General features: G+C 40.8%; 1 protein-coding gene across 3 annotated transcripts in view; it reads right to left on the reverse strand.

Moving 5' to 3' along the window:
• Positions 1–1,741: 1,741 nt before the first annotated feature.
• Positions 1,742–20,559, reverse strand: part of RUFY1 (RUN and FYVE domain containing 1) — a 30,562-nt gene continuing 11,744 nt past the window's right edge. For 2 of the 3 annotated variants that reach the window (XM_014521392.1, XM_006026832.1), the window contains exons 2-18: positions 19,496–19,669; positions 19,009–19,126; positions 18,212–18,313; positions 17,455–17,578; positions 16,279–16,340; positions 14,660–14,725; positions 12,550–12,619; positions 11,524–11,625; positions 10,918–11,034; positions 9,143–9,310; positions 7,987–8,084; positions 6,753–6,872; positions 5,090–5,219; positions 3,990–4,084; positions 3,581–3,629; positions 3,295–3,372; positions 1,742–2,575 (exon numbers count right to left, since the gene is read on the reverse strand). In XM_014521392.1, the coding sequence (XP_014376878.1) occupies positions 2,432–2,575; positions 3,295–3,372; positions 3,581–3,629; positions 3,990–4,084; positions 5,090–5,219; positions 6,753–6,872; positions 7,987–8,084; positions 9,143–9,310; positions 10,918–11,034; positions 11,524–11,625; positions 12,550–12,619; positions 14,660–14,725; positions 16,279–16,340; positions 17,455–17,578; positions 18,212–18,313; positions 19,009–19,126; positions 19,496–19,669 (1,817 nt within the window). In that variant the 3' untranslated portion in view covers positions 1,742–2,431. The remainder of the gene's footprint in view (positions 2,576–3,294; positions 3,373–3,580; positions 3,630–3,989; positions 4,085–5,089; positions 5,220–6,752; positions 6,873–7,986; positions 8,085–9,142; positions 9,311–10,917; positions 11,035–11,523; positions 11,626–12,549; positions 12,620–14,659; positions 14,726–16,278; positions 16,341–17,454; positions 17,579–18,211; positions 18,314–19,008; positions 19,127–19,495; positions 19,670–20,559) is intronic. The other variant, XM_006026833.2, reaches the window with a different exon arrangement.

Here is a 20,559-nt window from a genome sequence, read left to right on the forward strand (position 1 = left end):
AAGGTTGCCCACTCAACTGAATTGCGGGATTAGTGCTATTACATTTTCATTCTCAGAAGGAAATTAAGCCACAGCTTCTCTTGGACCTGCAGTTGGAATTAAATTGACTACATCAGTCACCTAAACTTCATTAAACCCAAAGGCCAATAGCAGTCATAAAAATCACTCTAAACAAATGCTCTAAGCTACAAACTCTGTATTGGAGAGCAGCGTTATACTGATTATGATGACAGCTACACAGTAGAGTTAGTATAAGCATTGATCCCTGGCCTTATCTTTATTGTTTTTGATCAATAGTTGATAGCTTGTGGTGACTGGCTGCCTGCACTGGCACAAGCAAACTCCCGAAGACTTCGTTGTATCCCCTGAATTCCAGAAGTTGTTCAGCTTGCTCATTTTCCCCAGAACAGATGCTTCTTTCACCCATTTATCCTGAATTTCACCCTGACTGCCCAAGGCCAGTCTGCTATTCACCAACTTCTTCCATTTGCCCACCTTTTTGCCTGTATTAGATTCCTACAGTTCTTCACGCTGCCAGGACAGCCTTGTCTCAAATTGTGCATTTCTGGAATTGCAATGCTTGTATCTGGTCTAATACAATCCCACCCCCTGTTGTGTAATTACAGCACATTTCATAATTCCTACACCATGCCAGCATGCACAGTTAATCCAGAGGAAGGTACAAAGAGAAAATGCTGAGAGGGCTTTGTCTGTGGATGTAATTGCAGACTCATTCACAGGAATGGAAAGTCAAGATGTCAGTAGTAGCCAGAAAAAAAAAAGCTCACACTTAAAACCAGAAATAGCAGAGTCCTTATTTAAAACAAGCCTCCCTTCCACTCAACACTCATGAAAGCCAATGATGTGGTAAACTCGGATGTAAACTGAGCCCTTTTACAGCTAAGAACTCAAGGAGAACAGGGCAAGTGTTCAGAACTACATTCACAGAGTTTGGAGCATTTGCAGACACAGGCGCCCATAACAATCTCCTTCACCAGGCGAGGAACTAAGCACTAAACTTCAAGATTTTTCTAATTACAGACTTTAAACTCATAGGCACATAGCATGCAAGCCTATGGGCAGGCCTTTCACAGAATGGATCAGGCTAGCAGTAATGGGTGACACGGCTAATTGTGCACTTCCAGCTCCTGGAGCTCTAGTATTAAGCCAACTGATTTTTGCAGGGGCCAAAAGGATGTAATGTAAACCAAAAGCACAGCTGAGCTGCACACAGAACAACCATCTTCATGAAAGAACATCATACCCAGGAGCAACCTAGATTTTTCCAACTCTTACCTACATTATCACTAAGTGACTCCAGAACTGGATATAGTATTGCTTGCATTTTAATAAGTGTACCAGTACCAAGAAGGCTTGAAGTTGAATGTTGCTACTATAGGCCCCCCCCCAAAATAGAAGCAACCTATAGGAGTTCATTTTAGAAAACTACAGCCCTCCCTGCCTCCAAAAACACCTTAAGTAACTCAAACTGCTTGTCTCACTCAGAGTTAACTCCTTGATGTTCGTACTGAAATGACACTACCCAATGTAGTCCATGTATTTATTCCACCTTGAACCACTGGAGTGTGGTCACTTTATTTCAGTACTCATCTTCTCAAATACTCCCAAAGCAGCATTTTCTTTCACAATTAAAATAGGAATCCCCTGTGCTCCCATGACTGACTGAGTTATGATTTTTTCCCCTTGAAGAAAGCAGCAAAGACCAGTATTAAAACAGCTATTTTTCACAGTTTAACAACATCTTTATTGCATTATCACTGTATTTTATTCATAAGTGATTTAGAAACAAATCTAGTCTGTTACTCTGATTTAAGTATAGTGAAGGCACATTCATTTATACATTTTATAAAGCTTTTTCCATAGACATAAACTGTAGAAGACTGACAAATTTATCTTCAACTTAGTTTGACCACATACAAAACTGTACATAACCACCATAAATGTTATCTGGAATATAGTAAAGTGAACAGTTACAGCAGAACCATGAGGTTACAGTGCAGAAAAAGTGATTTGTTTAAGGGATCAGTCAAATCTATAAATGTGACGTGTACAAAGTTTTAAATACAAAGAAAATAGCTTTTTCTATATATATATAAAATACAGAAAAGAGTGAATTTGCATTTCAGTCTCAGGAAACTGAATATTTTGAACTGACCTTTTCTATGATTGTTAATTCTCTCAATTTTATTAAGAATTCTATTAACACAACATTACTTTTCATAATTCCTGTAAAGTCCCTTAATCTTTTAAATCAGATCTGTTTACTTGACCTGTTCTATAATGGAAAGCAAATCAAAAGGACTAAAGAGATGTTTTCTGCTACACAGGGAATATTGGGAATAAAGGGTTTAAAAAAAACAAAAATCTAGTCTTTCAAGGTTAGATTGGTCCTTCTGAAACAGCCGAAGCCTTAGGTAGAATTAGAGGAACATCTCTGAAGCAGTAAAGTGTGACATGTATCGCAAACACGGACAGGCTTAGGGTAGGAAGGCAGCGCGAGTTCATTGCTGGAACAAGTGTTACAGAAGATGTCACCACAGTTCCTGCAGTGATGCTGTAAGACAGTTAAAAAAAAAAAATACAAGAAAGAAATCAGGTAATTAAGCCAAGTTACAGCAGGCCATACAACTGTGGCGAGTTCCACGAATCCCTTGGCATCATCCACTATTTTGGCGCTTCCACTTTACCCACGTCCAGGGCTCTCTGCCACACGAGACCTGTACTCTCAGCATGGAGGTTAGCTTAGAGTCATGCATCAGCCCACTGTATTTAGGAAACTAAGAAAACAAAACAACCCCCTCCCCAAAAATGTGGGGACACAAAAACAACGAAACCCCAAACCCATCTCCCCTGAACTTCCAGTCCTTGTCATCCAGAAAGGGAAATCAGATGGGAAGCCGAGCTCAAGTTTCTCGTGAGGGTGTGGAACACCTATCTAGCTACAAGTTCTTCCCATTAGGCAACAAACAAAGTCACCATGGAGAAGATTAAACGCATTTAAGTTACGGGTAACAGACACACGCATTTAATGCTTTGAAAGTTAAATGTCCCCCCTCTCACTTCACTTGAAAATGCAAGTGTTACTCAGCAGCAAGTCAGTTTTCAGAAGCTGTCTCACACAACTAAATGGCAGCAAGTTAGAGGCTTGTGAATAATTCTCTAGCAAACAGGGTTGTGATGCCATATGGGGAAGATGATACTCCGTCAGATAAGTATTTTGTTAATTAGTCTGAAACGCACACAAATGCAAGTGTTTGTTATTATTTCCATTACCTTTCTTCTTGAGATGGAGAACTCTTTTTCACACTGCTTACAGTGAGTTGCTTCATCATCTTTTAGCCAGGTATGACCCTAAAAGAGGAATTTTCTGTCATAAGTGCAGGAAAGATGCATTGGAGTTATAAGTCACTTGGAAGGAAGGTTGCACACTTTAGTTACAGTTGGAACTCCCCAGGCCCAGATTTGAGAACATTTCAATGTTAAGTTACATGCAGCAACACTTAGGCTGAAATCTGATCTTGCTTCATTTACATGTTCATAATGTGCTAGTATGCAGTACCTTTAGTGCTTTATTTACTTCCTTAATGTCTTCCATCTTCAGCTTGGATCTAAAAAGGGAAGTTAATTCTTATTTTATTATGATTTAAAAAAAAAGAATCAAAAGGACTGTTTGGAGCACCCATACAGTATCACGGATCTGAAACCAAGAGGGAAAGTAAGCTTTCCAGTCCTGTGATCAGAGCAAACCAGTCCCACTGAAGGCAGGTACATGCACACATGAAAGTCACAGGACTGAGTTCCAGTTCAGCCTCCTACCTTCCATATTGACCTACCATTTCCTAATATTCACAACTTCACAGATGACTAGATGCCCTTTAGTGACTGTAACCAATCAGTATGAGAATCAAAACTACATTTCCTCCCCCCCCCACGCCAAATAATTGAAGGGTTCAGTTACTGGAACTTACTGGCTAAGGTGCAGCCCCATTTCTTGGAGAGCTTGTTCTTGTTCTTCACAGATTTTCTCTAATTGCCGTTTCTCATCTTGTAGTTTTCGCAGTTCCTATGAATCACACACACACTAAGCATTCCAGCCAGAACATGAACACTGGGCATCTTCGCCGCTGTCTCAGGACTTCATTTATTTTTTAAAGTTATGCTTATGTACCCTGGACCACAGACAAATCAACCCAACATCTTCCAGGACTAAACCCCCACACCCCCCATGGTAACAGGTAGCACGTGAATGGTGCGGTGCCAAGTGAAATAATGCAGATCACCATGGGTCAACTATTTAACCAATTCTACCAGAGGGGAATAGATTCTACACCTCTGCAATCCATGTCCAACTATGCTAACACTTGTGGGGTAAACCAACAAAATGCTGAGTGGTTCGATCACCACTCTGCTACTATACGCAGTCACAGAGAAGGAGGACTGGAAGGGGCCTCCAGAGGCCATCTAGTCCAGCACCCAGTCTTAGGCAGGATCATCTCTGTCCCTACACAAATCCATAATCTAAACTCCACATAAGACTACCCTCAGCCCTGACACGAGACCCAACACCATACACCGTACCTGCTAGTGTCCCACTTATATAAGACCTTGCCTTCTGGTGTGTGTCCAGTGCCTCTGGCACTGGAGACAACTGCTCCCGAATGCACAGACATGCTACTGCCTATCCTCAAGGAACAGTTTTTACAGTGAGTCATTTTTAACTGTGACTTTAAAAAGCACCTACACAGAAGCTGCAAAAAGCCCTTCATGCTGAGGGGAGGACACTCATTTTAAAAACATTTCCCTCTGAAACCTGGTGCTCTAACAATAATGGACCTTTGGTTTGTAACATCCTGTTTTCCCAGTTTTGTAACAGTTTGTAACATACCAGCTCCCATCCTTTGTATTTGCTTGTAGACAGCCAAGTTGTTAGTTTTTTTTCTTGTAACCACTTTCACAGAAGGAAGCAGCAAGTATGGGAAGAAAAAGCTTTACTTCACTGAGGCAGCAAGAGGTTGGACAGCACCTCTTCAGTCTGCATCCTACATACTTTCAGGTTTGAAGCACTTACCTTTTTCAACCCTTCCACTTGCTGCAGTTCTGTTTTTAGCAGAGCAGTGGTGTCCTTCTCTTGATGGAGCTCTCGTTGCAAGGTCTGCCTCTGCTCTTTTTCAGATTTCAGTTCCTTCTCCAGAGCGGAGCTGTTAAAAATAGTATTGGTTCTAACAGAGCCTGTTTTCTGTAGTAGACAATACTAGGGACAGGGGGGAAAAAAAAAGAGCCTTTGTGCAACCAACAGCAAGATCGGAAACACTGTTCCAGAGGTGGGGTATGAGCACACTGCGCCATTGCAGAGACCAACCGTGTTCTTGGGTCACTGTAAAAAGATGCACACATGCTCGACTGCTTAGGTATGAGCAGTAGTGTGTCATGTTGTGTCCCGTCCGTGTCCCCGCCGCACACAGTGGTCCATTAACACAGAGTACAACCACACACAACTCAGGCTAGGAAGCCAGCACGTCAGAAACAGTAGCAGAAAAAGGACAAAGATTATGTTTAGCTGCAAACCCTTCTAGTGAAATAAGAGGTTCTTTGATCACTGACATTAGAAGTGAAGGAGGCTCATGCTTGAGGATTATGTTAATAGGAAAAGCTGGGGCAGGGTGGGGGAGAAGGCAAGACAACACGCAGCCTGGGAGACTGAAGGGGTTGTCAGGGGAAGAGACATGACAGGAAAAGTAGGCTGTAGGCAGGAGACTGGGAATTATAGTTGCTGCTTTTGGACAAGAGTAAAAGAAATCCAATCATGAATGAGTGTGTGAGATGGGGGGGGAGGGGAGACAGACAGACAGACAGAGGCAGCATTCCACTTTCTATCACCCGACATTAGTTGTATTGGTTGCTGCCTTCTTAAAAAAGGCACATCATACATACAAACAAAATCAAGGAGATTTGATAAATGACGGAAGGCCACCCCCCAGTCATCCGACTGCAGGCCACAGTGAATAAGTGGAGAGGGCAGTCCTTTTACAGATTAAAAGCAATACTATTATCCCTGAAGACAATCAGATTGTTACTGCAGGTCTGAAGGCACTAGGCTGGATCAGCAGCCCCTCCTAAATCCCATTTGTTCCAGTCCAGCAGCATAAAGGAGGCAGCTGGTGCCTTAGCTGTAGCTGAGAATTATGTTATGTTAAGGGACTCGCATAAAATGGCATCCTGGAACCAGCTGGGTGCAATCCTGGCTGCTAGGAGGTTTCCTTGGAAAAATGTACCCACTGGCATGAGATAGAGTAGCCTGAAGTGAAAGCTCATTCACTAGGCTCTCAGTAAACTGCAAATCTAGTACAAACAAAAGAAGGTGCTGTTCCTGTTGGCATCACATCCCTTCAGAAAAGGAACTGTTCCTAAGAAACTTTCCTGACCAGTGATCTTAAGTTCTCAGACTGCCAAAACAGACAGATCAGTAAAACAGAAGTAATATCTAAGAATGAGAGGTAAGCAACCCATCCAGAGACCCCACTCTGACACTCAACAGCTGATTTGTTTCATAGCATTTGCCAGATATCAGCATAAACACAGATGGTATCATTAAGGCCAACAGACTTGGAAGATATAAAAATATGCAATACAGGTGATTTTTGAAGCAGACAGGACTCTCAAATCAACACGCTACCCCAATGTACAGAACAGCCGAGTTCCTCTGTAAGTACCATAAAAAAAAAAACAAGTACCATTGACTATCCAGTTGGGTGATATGTTGCCGCCAAGCCTCAATTTTGCCAGCAAATTCTTGCTTCATCCTGTTACATTTTTCCTCTGCCACCTGCTGAGCCTTTTCTGCATGCTGTAGCCTAAAGCACAACAAAATACACAGTACATTTATTAGCAAAAATGCATGAGAATAACTGACCTCTTTTTCTAAGAAAACAACACTTATTATAGAAAAAATGGGTGTAATAATGAGACAAGTTAAAAAGGCACATAAATGGGGCATTAAAAAGATAAGAATTCTGCAGAAGCCAAAACCTCAGACAGATTTATGACAAAACAAACGTATTGTCCATACTTTCACATCTACACCTGCGTGGATTGGATCTGTGTGTACAGTCAGGGAGGGGGAAGACACTACTGGTGGGTGCATGTGCACAGGGGGGGAAGGGGATAAGGAGAGGAGGGAGAGAGGGGAGAGATCCTAACCCTGCACAGGACATGGTAAAAACTGATGGGGGTGCCCGAGGACTGTTCTATGTTGCATGGGAAAAACCCCCCATGGGTTGGAGCTCAGTAAAGTGCGGAAGGCAGCTGTGTTGTAACAGTCATAAGGAGCTCCATTATGCTCAGCCCTGCCCAGAACACTCCTAATCTCTAGTGGTGCCTCCCAGTCTGCTCAGACATGTGCTGCCAACACTGGAGTTAGGGAGGGAACACCAGACAATGGAAGTACGCAGACTGCAACAGTCTTGTCAACTGCTCTTCAAGTATAGTCACACCAGAGAGAAGCAACCATTTAAGTTTCATATTTCTCAAGTGACCTACATCTATTACATGGTGGATAGATGGGGCTGGACTTGATGGCTTGAGAGGCCACTTCCCGGCCATCTTCCCAAGTGCAGGAAGGCTGCTGTGTGGGGTGAGCACACACCTTTTGGGAAATAAAAGAAAGCAAGACACGTAGCGCTAATTTGGATTCTGGCCGATAGGAAACATTCTCTCTCTAGCAAAGTTTTCCAGTATTTGATACAATAAGTAAATGAATTCAACTGTCCTGTAACCTGTCGAAGATTTGGCAACAAGATGTTCAGCTTCTGTAATCCGAATGGGAGGGATTTTAGTTCCATTTTATGTGAAAAAGCTCAGTGTCTTATTTATGGAGTGCCCACTGAAGTCTTTTTAATACACATGAATATTGGAAGCCCATCCATTACTGTCTGTCAGTACTGCAGGTTGAGAGTCTGTAACTATTACCTCTCCTCCATCTGCTTCATAGTAGAGAGCATCTCATGGGTTTTCCCTTCAAAAGATGATATTGTTTCTTTTTTCACTTGCAGTGAGCTATCCGAGTTCTGAGGGGAAAAACAAACAAAAAAAAACAAAACAAAAAACACATGCAGATTATTTCAGGCAGAAGAAAAAACAAAAAGGAAAAAGCATACCCAAAATAAGGTTTAAGGACAAGCTTAACTATTGTAGAAAACCACACAGATATTTTGAAGAGTTTGATTATTTTAGAAGGAAGCTACAAACAGGGCGCTCTCTTCTGGTGCACTGAAGAGAGTAAGAAACAGCGAGGGTCTGGGAACTCGCATGCCAGGAGTTCCAGGGATCAGGTTTCTAGAAGAGGACACAATGGTGGAGGATTAAGAGCATTTCTGCCAAATTCTCAATTGCTGCATTTCTAACCATTTTGCATCTTTTCTATAGGAAGAGTTTTATTCTTCTCCCAATGAATTTAAATCAGATAAGGATGGTCCATCTACTTGATATTTGAAAGCCAGCAATTAGATGGTTTCACAGTTTGAGGCCACAGGAGTCCATCTGGCCTCACCTCCTATACCTTACAGGCGGTAAGGTGTTCCCCGACAGCACCACTCCCCCAGATAGTATCACACAGAACTTCAGCAACAGTGCTGAACAGAGCCAAAAGTACCTCTCAGCAGTTTGCTTGTGGTTCCCTGTTGTCCAAGGGATAATTTTTCAAAGGTTAACATGTTAGTCTTCTGTTCTAGTCACTAGACCACTCGTCAGGATTTCTGCGACCCTATTCTCCCCCATATGATGAAAAATTCGATTGATTTTTCTACTGTAGTCCTTTAAGGGTATCAAACAGAATTCCACAGAGCACTTTAAAGGAAACTCAGACAATAATTTATATATAAGCCTACTCAATCTCTAATGAAAAGACAGGATAAGTGAAACTGTGGAAAGAAATGCTTAAGAGACAGGTGTAATGGAAGTACTACTACTAAGAGGATTACCGGAGAGTAAAACTATCCGTTACATGTTGATAGAAATGCAGATAAGCAACTAACAAAAAAGACATATATTTGTTCAAAGCACACCTGTGTACAATTATTGAAAACAGTTATTGTTGGTTCTTGACATCCATTTTTGATGCATTTACCTGAGATTTGTGAAACATCTGCAAATTAATAGCTTTAACTTCTTCCAGCTGTTGGCGAAGAGCAACTAAAGTGTCCTGTTTTTCATGCGTATCTTTTTCCAGAAGTTTCATGGCAATTTCCATTTCTGTTTTCATTCCAATCTGCAGCTCCAACTCCTTCTCTAATTCCTTAGAAAGAGATTCCCTAGTTATTGCTATATAGGCACACATCACTTAAGAAATACATATGGTACTAACCCTATCCAAAACTTATCTGTGTGTTATTTCAAAGGAATAATCTTAAACTGAGATGTTAGGGATAATGAGACCAAGCTCAAAGAGGGCAATATGAGTAGGTTAAAGGACGTAACCTGAACACATTATATCCCAGCTCTCTGCATCATGCTGGTTTATTTTACTGGTAGTCCTGCTCTAGAATATAGGAGTGAGTGCCTAATTCAACCTCTCATGCTAGCTGCATTCTTTTTCTTCTTTTAGAAGTTAAAAAATGTTGCGGATCTGAACAGCAGACAGGGACTCTTAACCCAGCTAGCCTAATCAGGCTGAAAAAAAGTGTTCTTTGAGAGGTAATTGTTATTAAAAAAAGAAAAGAAAAACAAACAAACAAAAAAAAAAAACACACAACAAAGTGCAAAGACAGAACTGGTTTTGTGCAGGGACAGCTTTTAAACCAAATGTCTTCAATGGTGTGTATATACACACACACCAGTCCTTGGTTGGATCAGTACAGGTCAGTCGCATTTTATCCAGGCATTACGTTCTGAAGTCAGTGCTTAAGGCGAAAAATCGCGTATAGTCAAATCGCGATTACTGTGCCAGCAACTTGACTAGCAGTGACTGCCTCTGCCTCCAAAACCTTCCGCTGCCGCGGTGGAGCCGTGCTTAGAGCTGTGTGGCTGGTGGCAGCGGCGCAGCGTGGGGTGGTGGTGGGGATGGCTGCATGCTGTCCGGCCACCAACACGTCCGGCGGCCGGCCACACAGCTCTGGACACAGCTCCATGGCGGCGGCAGGAGGTTTTGGAGGCAGAGGCAGTCGCTGCTGGCAGTGTGGTGGTGGCCGGGCCTCAAGGTAAGCGGCAGCGCCGCGTGCAGACTCAAGCCCCCCCCGCGTATAGTTGAATTTGTGCAAGTTAAAATGCGCGTATGATGCAACTGGCCTGTATAGCAAACAGGAGGAGGACAACTCCATTCTTTAACGTTCTGTGTGTTCTGGTTCCTCCTAGACACTTTTACTGTCTAAAAGCTCTGGTTACTGAGGGCATTTATATACTTGCTCCAGGAGTGGGGAAGGAGAAAGTGGGGTGGGTTTAATTAGGAGTGGCTCTAATTAAAAGTGCCCGGAGCATCACATACGTCAGTCTCCCTGTGCTGAAAAATGGCAGTGGAGGTGCTTTAACTAAAGCTCGAACAAGCTTTAGTTAAAAGTACCCCTGCAGTCATTTTTCAGCATGGGGATGCTGATACACAGTGCTGGAGTCTGCTGGAGCACAATAATTACCATGCTGCAGCAGACGCAATTAATCGAGTCTGCTCCAACACTCTGTAATTCCAGCGCATCAGAGCAGCTTCACTGCATGTGTATAGGCACCCTGAGAGATTGCTGCTTGTAAATCTATTTGTACCCAAGCTCATCGTCACCAGAACTCTACCGGATCTTCTGCATTATTTGTTTATAATGTTACACTAATAAAGAGAGAGGAAAACCCATGTTCTCCCATTGAATTCTGCAATAAAAAAAAAAAAAAAAAAAAAAAAAAAAAAAAAGTTACCCTCACCATCCTAATTCTTTTCTCCTCTTTCAACTGCTTCCAGACATCAGTGTACATTTCATCCAGACCTTGACGTGACTGTTTATAGGTATCCAATTCTACTTTTGTATCCTGTTTTGTTACCTCGATGAAAAATTAGAGGGGGAAAAAAATAAAAATACCTGTGAAGCCTGCTTGCAATCTGATTAAGGAGACATAACTTATTTCTATCCTTCCTTTTAAATAAAATGCAATTTCCCACAAACAAATAGGATCTAGTTTACATTTAGCAAGGTGGCCAATATTAACAAGGTAACGTCTAAGATGTCAGTATGGATATTTTAAGCAACATTGTGCTTTTGAATGTATTTCTTTCTGCATACCATTTTTCTTGTCTTTCTCTCCGCCCCACCCCCTCCAATCTGCAGTCTGCAATGAATGGACCTCATATTATGCATTATGGTACAACGCTTTTAAATATTTATCTAAGAAATACATTATTAAGTGATGCAAAAAATAAATCAGTACTAATAAGCAGCGTATGTTTGTGATCAAATTAAAAATATTGACGTAATTAGAGTAGAGTGTGGCTTGTCTTAAATACTGCCCATAAAGTTTATCTGGATGACTAACCTCTACACTCTTTTCACTCCGTTCACGAATTAATTCATTTTGCTGTTTTAACTGCTGCTGTTCTTCCTGAAGTGAACTAATCCGGTCAGTTGCTGCTGCAAGCTGATTAAAGAGAAAGGCTGTGTGTAGCGATTAAATGCAGACAAGAATGCATCATCCGGATGAGACTGAAACAAAAATCTTAGCAACTCTTATGAAACATACTATATTAAGTACAATCAATTAGTTCTCATTACTCTTTAAAATACAGGTTAGCAGGTAGGTAATTTAGGGAGCTAAAACTCCATATTGTTGCATCAATTTCAGTTCTGGATGTAGGTTACCCAAAAATTACCAACTTGTGACCAGGGTAATGCATGTCACAGATAGTATGGATCAACACAACTTTCTTTGGGATGTTTGGGAATCAACTAGAAGGGACATCTGCCATTATGAACTGATACCCAATGCTTTTCCTTCCTGGAAACTGATGTGATTTCACTTATTTCTTTATTTTATCTTCTCCTTGGTCTCGTTTTCCCTCTTGGTTTTAGAGGGAAAACACAAACAACTCAGGGGGAAAAAACTTCACCTCCTGCTGTGAGGATGGAAGATCATAGAAAAGTAGGGCTGAAAGGGACCTCAATAGATGATCTAGGATGGAGTGAGTGAGGTATTTAACAACTTATTACTGGCCAAGTAATCTTTATACACATTTTGTAAAAGAGAATATTCTTTTGAGTCTGCACACTTCTTGGATAGGAGTGTCTTCCATTAAACTGACATCTAGCAGCTACAGCTTCCTAGATCTTAATACCATGTTTATCATGGTTTTATATGCCAGAAAACTTGTAAAGTGCTCCGACTCAAGTTATTCCTATTAAAGCCCACATTTCAAATGCATGAAACACATAATATGTAAGGCAAAGTCCTGGTTCATTAAATTCAAAAGCAGAATTCCCTTTCAGCTCAAAAGGAAAATAACCCAACTTGCTCAACTGACTAAAGAATACATTTGTAATAAAGAATGTATAGTTAGTCACAAACCTCTTCCTGGAGTTTTGAATTAGTCTTTTCTAAGCAGTCTATTTTGCTCTGAAGATCACCAACTGTGCAGCTGTAGCAAAAAGTTACACTTGCTTTAGGTAAAAAGAAAGCCATATTCAGCTTTTATCCACTCCCATAGTTGTATTTTCTATAAAAATATCAGTCAACAGCAACTTCATGATTGAAAGGCAAAAATATAAAAATCCTAGTTAATAATGCCAACTACTTTCACAAGAGGTAGCAGTGGGGGAGAGATGTCAGCTTGCCAAATTTGTCTGATATGTAGGTAAAGGCAACAGGCTGCTACAACCAGTGCATGGCCCCTAGTCTGAGCTAAGTGTTCCAAGTACTCTGCTGACCCTGAGCAAACGGGTGCTCCTCTAACAGTGAGGGGGGAAGAGGCAGTATAAAGAAGCTTCCATACATCAAGAACGAACCAGTGTTCCAGGTCCTTTATGTCAATGGAGCTGGGTAAAAAGGATGAAGTATAGCTCAGAATGACGTTCTGACTTTCTAGAGACTTCTTAAAAAGCTCTAAGCAATTTTCCTCTTCATCTTGCCAAATCAAAGGGTGTCTTTTCTGCTGTTTCAAAATACTTAAAACTGTCTATGCCTCGCATTAGTACAGTCCAATTTGCTTTTGTACTTTTCCCAGTTCAGAATCTATAAAAATGGCAAGCCCTACAACAGGTCCTCAAAATCAAAATCCAGTCTGCCTGCTCATGTAAGACTACTACCATTAAAAACATTATTACATCATTTTCAATATCTGACCACAGAGGCACGAGCTTATTTGTATATGGCCAGTAGATAAATGGAACAGCTAGTGGAAGCCACAAACACAGGCCAGACTGAAGTTGACAGAAGTATAACTGCATTCTTTATTACATTTTCTAGTGGAGCTGCAAGGAAACTTTTAATCATGGTCGACTTTTCCAGTGGAAGCCACTGAATGTTCATGGCAGAGGCAAGACCCCCAAAACAAGAATGTGGAGTTACCCCACCTCCTTGGAGCCAATCCAACAGAGCACCCAACTTCAAAACACAGGAGTAGCCCCATTGTCCTCTCTCCCACAGCATTTGCTGGATCAAGGACTAAAGAGAAAAATCAGTCGGTTTAATTCCCCAAGCTCGCCATGGAGCTCTGCTTGCACCCCTAAGTGTATTCACTCATCCCACAGAGCAGTGGTTCTCAACCTCATTAGCCACAGCACTTGGTTGAGAATCATGACTACAGATGTTAGGAACAAGAGTAGGTTAATACTTGATTACTTTGATTTAAATCTGAAATGGAGATCAGCTTTTCTCTTTAAAAAAAAGGAGTCTGTATTTTTTGTATCTGAAGTATTTGGCTAAGAGACATAAGGTTTGCTAGGAATACCTTAGCAGCTTTGAGGGGCAGGCAGAAGAGGGGGAAAACAAAAACCAATCAATCAACATTCATTGCCATCATAACCCCATTTTAAGGGTGACTTGCATTCCCAATGACTGTTTCATTCAGTCATTTGAGTTCTGTACATAAACAACGCAGGGAGTGGCTACTTAATACTGTATGCATGACTGCACTTGCTTAAACTATATTTAACAATTATGCCCTCAAACAAATCAGTCATATTGAAAAAAAGCACAAGTGAAATACAAGGCAGCTGGGCCATCCAGTTACAAAACAAACCAGCAGTAGATTCCTTCTGTGTTTTGTCAAAGGAAAAAATAGTTGACAAACAGCCAAATAATTACAAATAAAAAAAAACAACAAAACCAACCAGCCAAAAAATAAAAAGCCAGGCAAAAAACCAAACTGGAACAGACGTTTTAATAGGGGAAATGAATATCCCCCAGAATGGTGCGCACACAAACATGCAAAGCCCACTATGGTCACTCACTCTCACTTGATGCAGTGAAAATTCATTTTTGAGAGGATGACTAAGTCCAGAGAGGCATTATGTTCAAGAATCTACCAAGAATTTTCTTCCTACAAGATGTGCATTTTCAAGAAAACTCTTCATTTATCAAATTATTTTACAGGCAAATTCTACAAAGTTTAAGGACAAAGAAAAACAAACAAACATGTAACAATGTGTGTTCCTGCACTGAAACTGAGAACTCCTACCTTAGATGTCGATTAAGTTCTTCCACATAATGCTTCTGGTCAAGCACAGCAGTAATCCCTCCATCCCTAAAATAAAGTGAAATTATTTAAGGCAATGCCATTCGTTACAAACTACTAGCCTGCACCAGATATGAGGTTCTCAGCCTGGGCTGGCCAATAAATGTCAGAGGTTGCAACAAGTTCCCTTCCCACATTTTTAAATTGAATGAGTGTCCCATTAGAATGCAAGGACCTCTCTGTACCAGACAAAGTTACATAGTTAGTAAACTTAAAATAAATGGTTATGGATGAAAGATGAGCTTGAAGGAAAAAAGTAACAGTAGCACTGTGCGCCAAAATGGGGTAAATAAAAAAAAAGGGGGAAATAGAAGACTGGGGACGTGGGAACAGCAGGGGTACCAACAAGACACGTATCAAGTATAGGGGCTGAGTTCCAAACAAGCACATACAAAACAAATGAAGATGCTCTAATATCAGCAGCCCTAATATTGCCTAAATGAATGTCCTGTAATAGGAGATTTCAAAAATAACCTGACATAGCTCAAATGACTGTGTATGCGTATCTGTCCAGTTTTGGTTCTGGGTGTAATGGATAATGCTTTTATAATTCAAGTTGCAAAGGGCAAATGAAGTACATTTCAGTCTAATCTCAGAAAGAATGGGTTTTGTTGTTTTTTTGCACACAGGTGCCAAGATGCATTTGAAAGTCAAAAGAAGTAAACAGAGAAACAAATGCAGGACTTGTCCTAAGGATGAAGTGACAGCAGCCGTTGAGAAAGGACACTGTCAACTTGAATGTTAGTGTGTTTCGAAAGTAAATGTAAAGTGACTCGAAAACAGACTAGCATAGCTAACTACCTCTCTCTCTAAAACACAGCATTAAGTTCACCCTGAACGTTTTCATGCTCTTACAATTAAGTTCTTCTGTTTTGGTAAAATGTTTCTCTGTCCCTTGTATGAAAGAGACCATAAGATGCTTTCAAATACAAGTAGTAAAACAAACTATGGTTTTTTTCCTCCTCCCCCCTGCCACTCTTTCAGCTACAGTACGCATCGGTTTTTTTCCTCCTTCCTCCTGCCACTCTTTCAGCTACAGTACGCATGGTGTTGCTTGTACCACAAGTAGAAGGTAAACATTCTCTGACAAACAGACTTTTCCCTTTAAATCCAGTATGGCCTGCAAGTCTCCATGTATGACAGACAATTCAGTGGTACTCTGGAGTGGCTTATATGGTGCCAAGGCAAAACCACATGCCCTCATCAATTAGTTTGGCACAATATATCCCCATAAACTCAGATCTTGATAACTGATAGCAGGGACTACAGTTGAGGACAAACTCTGACCCTACATGTGGCAACCAATGTGCTACCACTGAACTGCTATGACGATTCCAGTATTTGGAAGTTAACAAATTTTGCATGGTTTATCTGTCAAGACCTATTTAGGATGCTGTGTTTTTCCTGAAACAATTAAAAGGGTTCTCCCAATATGGATATGCTGTAATGGACTAACATTTGACAGTTTAAGGTTCTTACATTTTTGGGGTTAAAAAAAACCCAAACCAAAACACACAACAAAAAGCAAACACAGTTAAGAATCAATGGGATATCATACATACTGTTTGAGATCATCATTGTTCTGTGTGTCTTTAAGGTACAACGAAAAATCAATCACTCCAACCTGATAAAAACAAAAACAAAGAACCATGGTGTTATCAGGCAAATCAGTTGAAATATTTTGAGCAACAGTAGACATCATCTTCCTGGTTTCGTTTACTTGCTTCTCCATTTCATATTCTGAGTAAACCTTAAGCTTCATAATGCCTTTCCAAGCAAACCATAAATGAAGATGCTCAAGTATCTTTTTTTCTTCAAATAATCAACATCACAATGAAACCTAATAATATGGTCTGCTTTTTGTTCAGCCTAGACTTGTCTACAGCATTCAAGTTGCTAGCACAGACTTTTGACAGATTCCCATGAATTATTATGGAAAAAAGTAGTAAGTGTTAATGCTGCTAGTGTAGACTGGGACGACACTGAATCAAGAAAACCTCAATAATATCGTATATGGACTTATTTCAGGCAGTGAATCCATATTAGGTTTTCTGGACCACTACTTTAGAAAAGGTATGTTATTTCTGTTCCATCACTTCAGTCCTTTTCAATGAACATTTGATACCATGCTTGTATGTGCAAGTTAGACAAACACTTGGTTGGGATGATTTCAGCTGGGGTGATCCTGCCTTGCACAGCGTGTTAGACTAGATGACCTCAAGAAGTTCCTTCCAGCTATTTCTTCATGATTCAGTAATCATCATTTTCATCATATATTCTGTGTTTTGCTCTCTGCAGCCTAGTTCATTTTTAGTGAATAGTCTTGATTCCTCTGCCACCATGTAGGTCTTGCATACATCGGTAGCCTCAATTCAGCAACATATTTAGGTGTGTGCTTAACTGTGTTGGCATCTGTATGACATACAGACTCTCTCTGTAGCTAGAGACAGATAGGCCTGGAAGCAATGGCCTCAAACTGCAGCAGAGGAAATTTTAAGTTGGAGATTAGGAGGGACTGTCTGACAGTGTGGTCCAACATTGGAACAGGCTCCCTAGAAGTTGTGGAATCTCCATCACTGGAAATTTTCAAGAGATCAGACAGGCACTCTGCTGGGATGGTTTAATCAGGGATCCTTCCTTGAACAGGGGGCTGGACTACATGACCTCATGAGATCCCTTTCCAATCCTAATTTCCTATGATCCTATTAGTAGTTTTCCATGTTAAAGCTCGATGTTACCTGGGAATCCAGATCTTCTCCTTTCAGGCAAAGGTTTGCATCAATAACATTCAGTCCCACCAACAGACCTACAATCACTGCTCCTTCCTCCTCCATCATCAACGCATCAGGTTCATAAAATTCACTAGAACAAATAATCTTATCAGTAACAATCATGATATATATTTGGGTTTAAACACCAGTTACAATAGCAGGAGTTCCATCTACTTAAAATTATTACATTAAATGATACTGTTCCTTTCACTTCGAGTGAAATTATGAATTGATCCTTTTGCCTTTGCTGATTTATGCAACAAGAGCAGACCTGAAAAACTGAGAAAAAGGAAATGCAGAGCTCATAAGAGAGGGCTTTTACTAAACACATACCTAATCTGAGGAATTAATTGCCCTTATGGCTAGAACATTTAAAAATGAAGTCATTAGATTTGTAACCTTGGGCATGCTTAGTAAACAAGGTTATGGTAACTATAAATACTAACAGTCAAGGATTCCCAAAATGAGTGTGTACACGTGCTTTTGCCTTACTCTTGGGATGTCCAGCAAAAGTGACAAAAATATGCCTAATGTATTGATAAGCATTTCGTTTCTGTTCACTGGGAGTAAATGAGCACTGAACAGTACTATGGAGTTAAAAGTAATTGATGAATTAAAATTAATGTACTTAGATTACAAGAAGGTTCTCGAAAACTAAAATGCACATTTCATTTGTCATACAGAAGCAGTGTATAAGCAAAATATGAATTGGATATTTATTTACCTTAATAGATGCTTATGATCCAAGAGCACTTTCAGGTAATCTGCCAGTTTCTTTTGCATTAGTGCAAGATAAAGCCAAGCCCTTCCCCTTCCTACTGCAGTCCTACACAGAAACACGTAAACCAGTATCAACAGTTGCAGTAAACCAGGATTTAAAATGTTAATTCATGAATTCAACATTGTAAATTTTAAGGGAGCATGTGATTAAATTGGAGTTAAGAATTTATTATGCAAACATGAAACTTCACAAAAAGTAAAAGCCGTGTCATCACAGGTATGGAATTATTTTAATAAGTTATATGGTTCAAATGAAGGGAAAAATATCAGAACAAGTTTGCCCCAGGACGTATTTAAATTTGTATTAATCTAAACAGACACATTCCATTTGTAACTGATTACAGTGAATGTTTAACACGTTTCCCTGCAACATTTGCAAAAAAACCCAAACATTGCAACATCCCATTTGCATATAGGAACCAGGAAAGGAAACCAGTATTTTTTTTTTTTTTTTTTAAATCAGATGTGCACAAAAAATGGTTAAGGGAAATTAAAAGTGGTTCGACTTTGAATAGTCTAAGGTTATTTGTAAACACAAGTAAGGGAGTTTTCCAAGCATGATTTTTTACTCTGTTAACATTCTGTTAGAATTGAGAACTGTTTGCATTTCCAAAATACTGGTAGATGTATACACATGCTGCTCTCTTTTATGGAATACGTCCTTCCAGCCAAGGCAAAGAGGAACATGGTGAGACTACACTATCTGTGTAAGATTACTGCACCTGTCAGCTTCCAACTCACTTCAACTCAGGCAGGTTTTTAACACTAGTTGCTATATCCAAGGCTTCTGGACAAAGTTTCTCCACCAGCTCCAAGGGACCAAAAAATGATTTGCTTTGTCCAATAAAGCTCTTCTTAACTAAAAGGAAAGACACAGTTATGCTAAGCAACAGGAAAGAGTTGCAAACATCCTCTTTCAATTCAAGAATTACAAACAAGAAACCTCTAAAATGTACAATATTTCCACCTAAAGGATCCTAGTATGCACATGGAAACAACACATCAGCATTTACTGCAGACTCAGAAATAGAGTACTTGTGTGCATTCGTGTATGCAATTCATTTGAGCCTTTCCCAGTACTTCTCCCCATTACTGATTATCATTTTACATTAAAAGTTAAGTCTACGTTATTTAGCCTAAACCACAAAGAAACACATCACTGGATTTCTCACCCCCTGGCCTCAATACTTCAGCCAACATGCACTGAAGGAGAAACTAGGGTGCTCACCTTTCAGCCCATGCTTGAGACAGTGCTCCATCACCACGAAGAACTGCTGCAAGGGAGGGAAGTCAGAGTCCAGAGTCCTACCCAGGCTGAGGGCTGCCTGGATCAAGACTTTAATACTGAGCTTCATCATATTCATCAGGTTGGCCCGTTCTTCCATTGTGTGGTATTTCAGAGCTAAGGGGGGAGGGAGAAAAGAAAAAACACACACAACAGTGTTGAAATCTTCCTGGCTCGTTTCCTTGGAACATTACGAAGGCCGAAGCGCGGGCATCTCAACCTGCCACGGCTTAGTTGGCTTTTAAAACACGAGCTCTCAACCAAAACCCAACAAGCCTAAAAAATTCACATAAAAAGGAACTACAGGCTCAACGCCGTTTCACCATAACGCTCATTTTTTTAAAAAGTCAATACCCGATTTCACTTCCCGCTCAGCGAGTTTCGTTACAATGCTCATGGTCGCCACCTCGGGTCATTCAAAACCATTGCGGTCGCCATCCCAGGTCGTGAAATACTTTTGGTTTCACTTAGGGCTCGTTTTTTTTTGTTTTTTGTTTCCAGGAATCAATTAAGAGCGCAAGGCAGGGGTTGCCCGTACTCCAGCCAGGAGATCTTACCACCCCTTCAGCTCTCCTGCAAAATAGCAAGTCGTCATTTCCACTGGAGGAGAAATTTTATGAATTTTCATTTCCGCCTAGAAATTTTACAATCTTTGCACTCTCCTATGCCCGCAAAAGGGCGAGCGTGTCCGAAAGCTTGTGAATCAAGACTTTTTTGTTGTTGTCGCAAATATCGAGCGGGTCTAATAAAAGATATCGTCTCTAGCACGAAGCCCGATTCTGTTTACGGGAAGGCACCGAGACCCCTTTTTTAAAATCGGGGCTGTGCGTGTTGGAGTCAAGGCACCAGATTTGTTAAATAAGCTACAGGGCAAGGACCAGAGGAGTGCAGGCGGACCCCCACCTCGCCTGACAGGCTGTCCCCGCAGGGCAGGTCCAGGAGAGGAGCCAGGCGGGGCCACTGCTCCCTGATGCACCCACCTGCCCCTCCCCCCGGCTCCCGCCCCG

Source organism: Alligator sinensis, unplaced genomic scaffold (assembly GCF_000455745.1).
Source record: "Alligator sinensis unplaced genomic scaffold, ASM45574v1 scaffold741_1, whole genome shotgun sequence".
In the NCBI taxonomy this organism is placed as follows: Eukaryota; Metazoa; Chordata; order Crocodylia; family Alligatoridae; genus Alligator; species Alligator sinensis.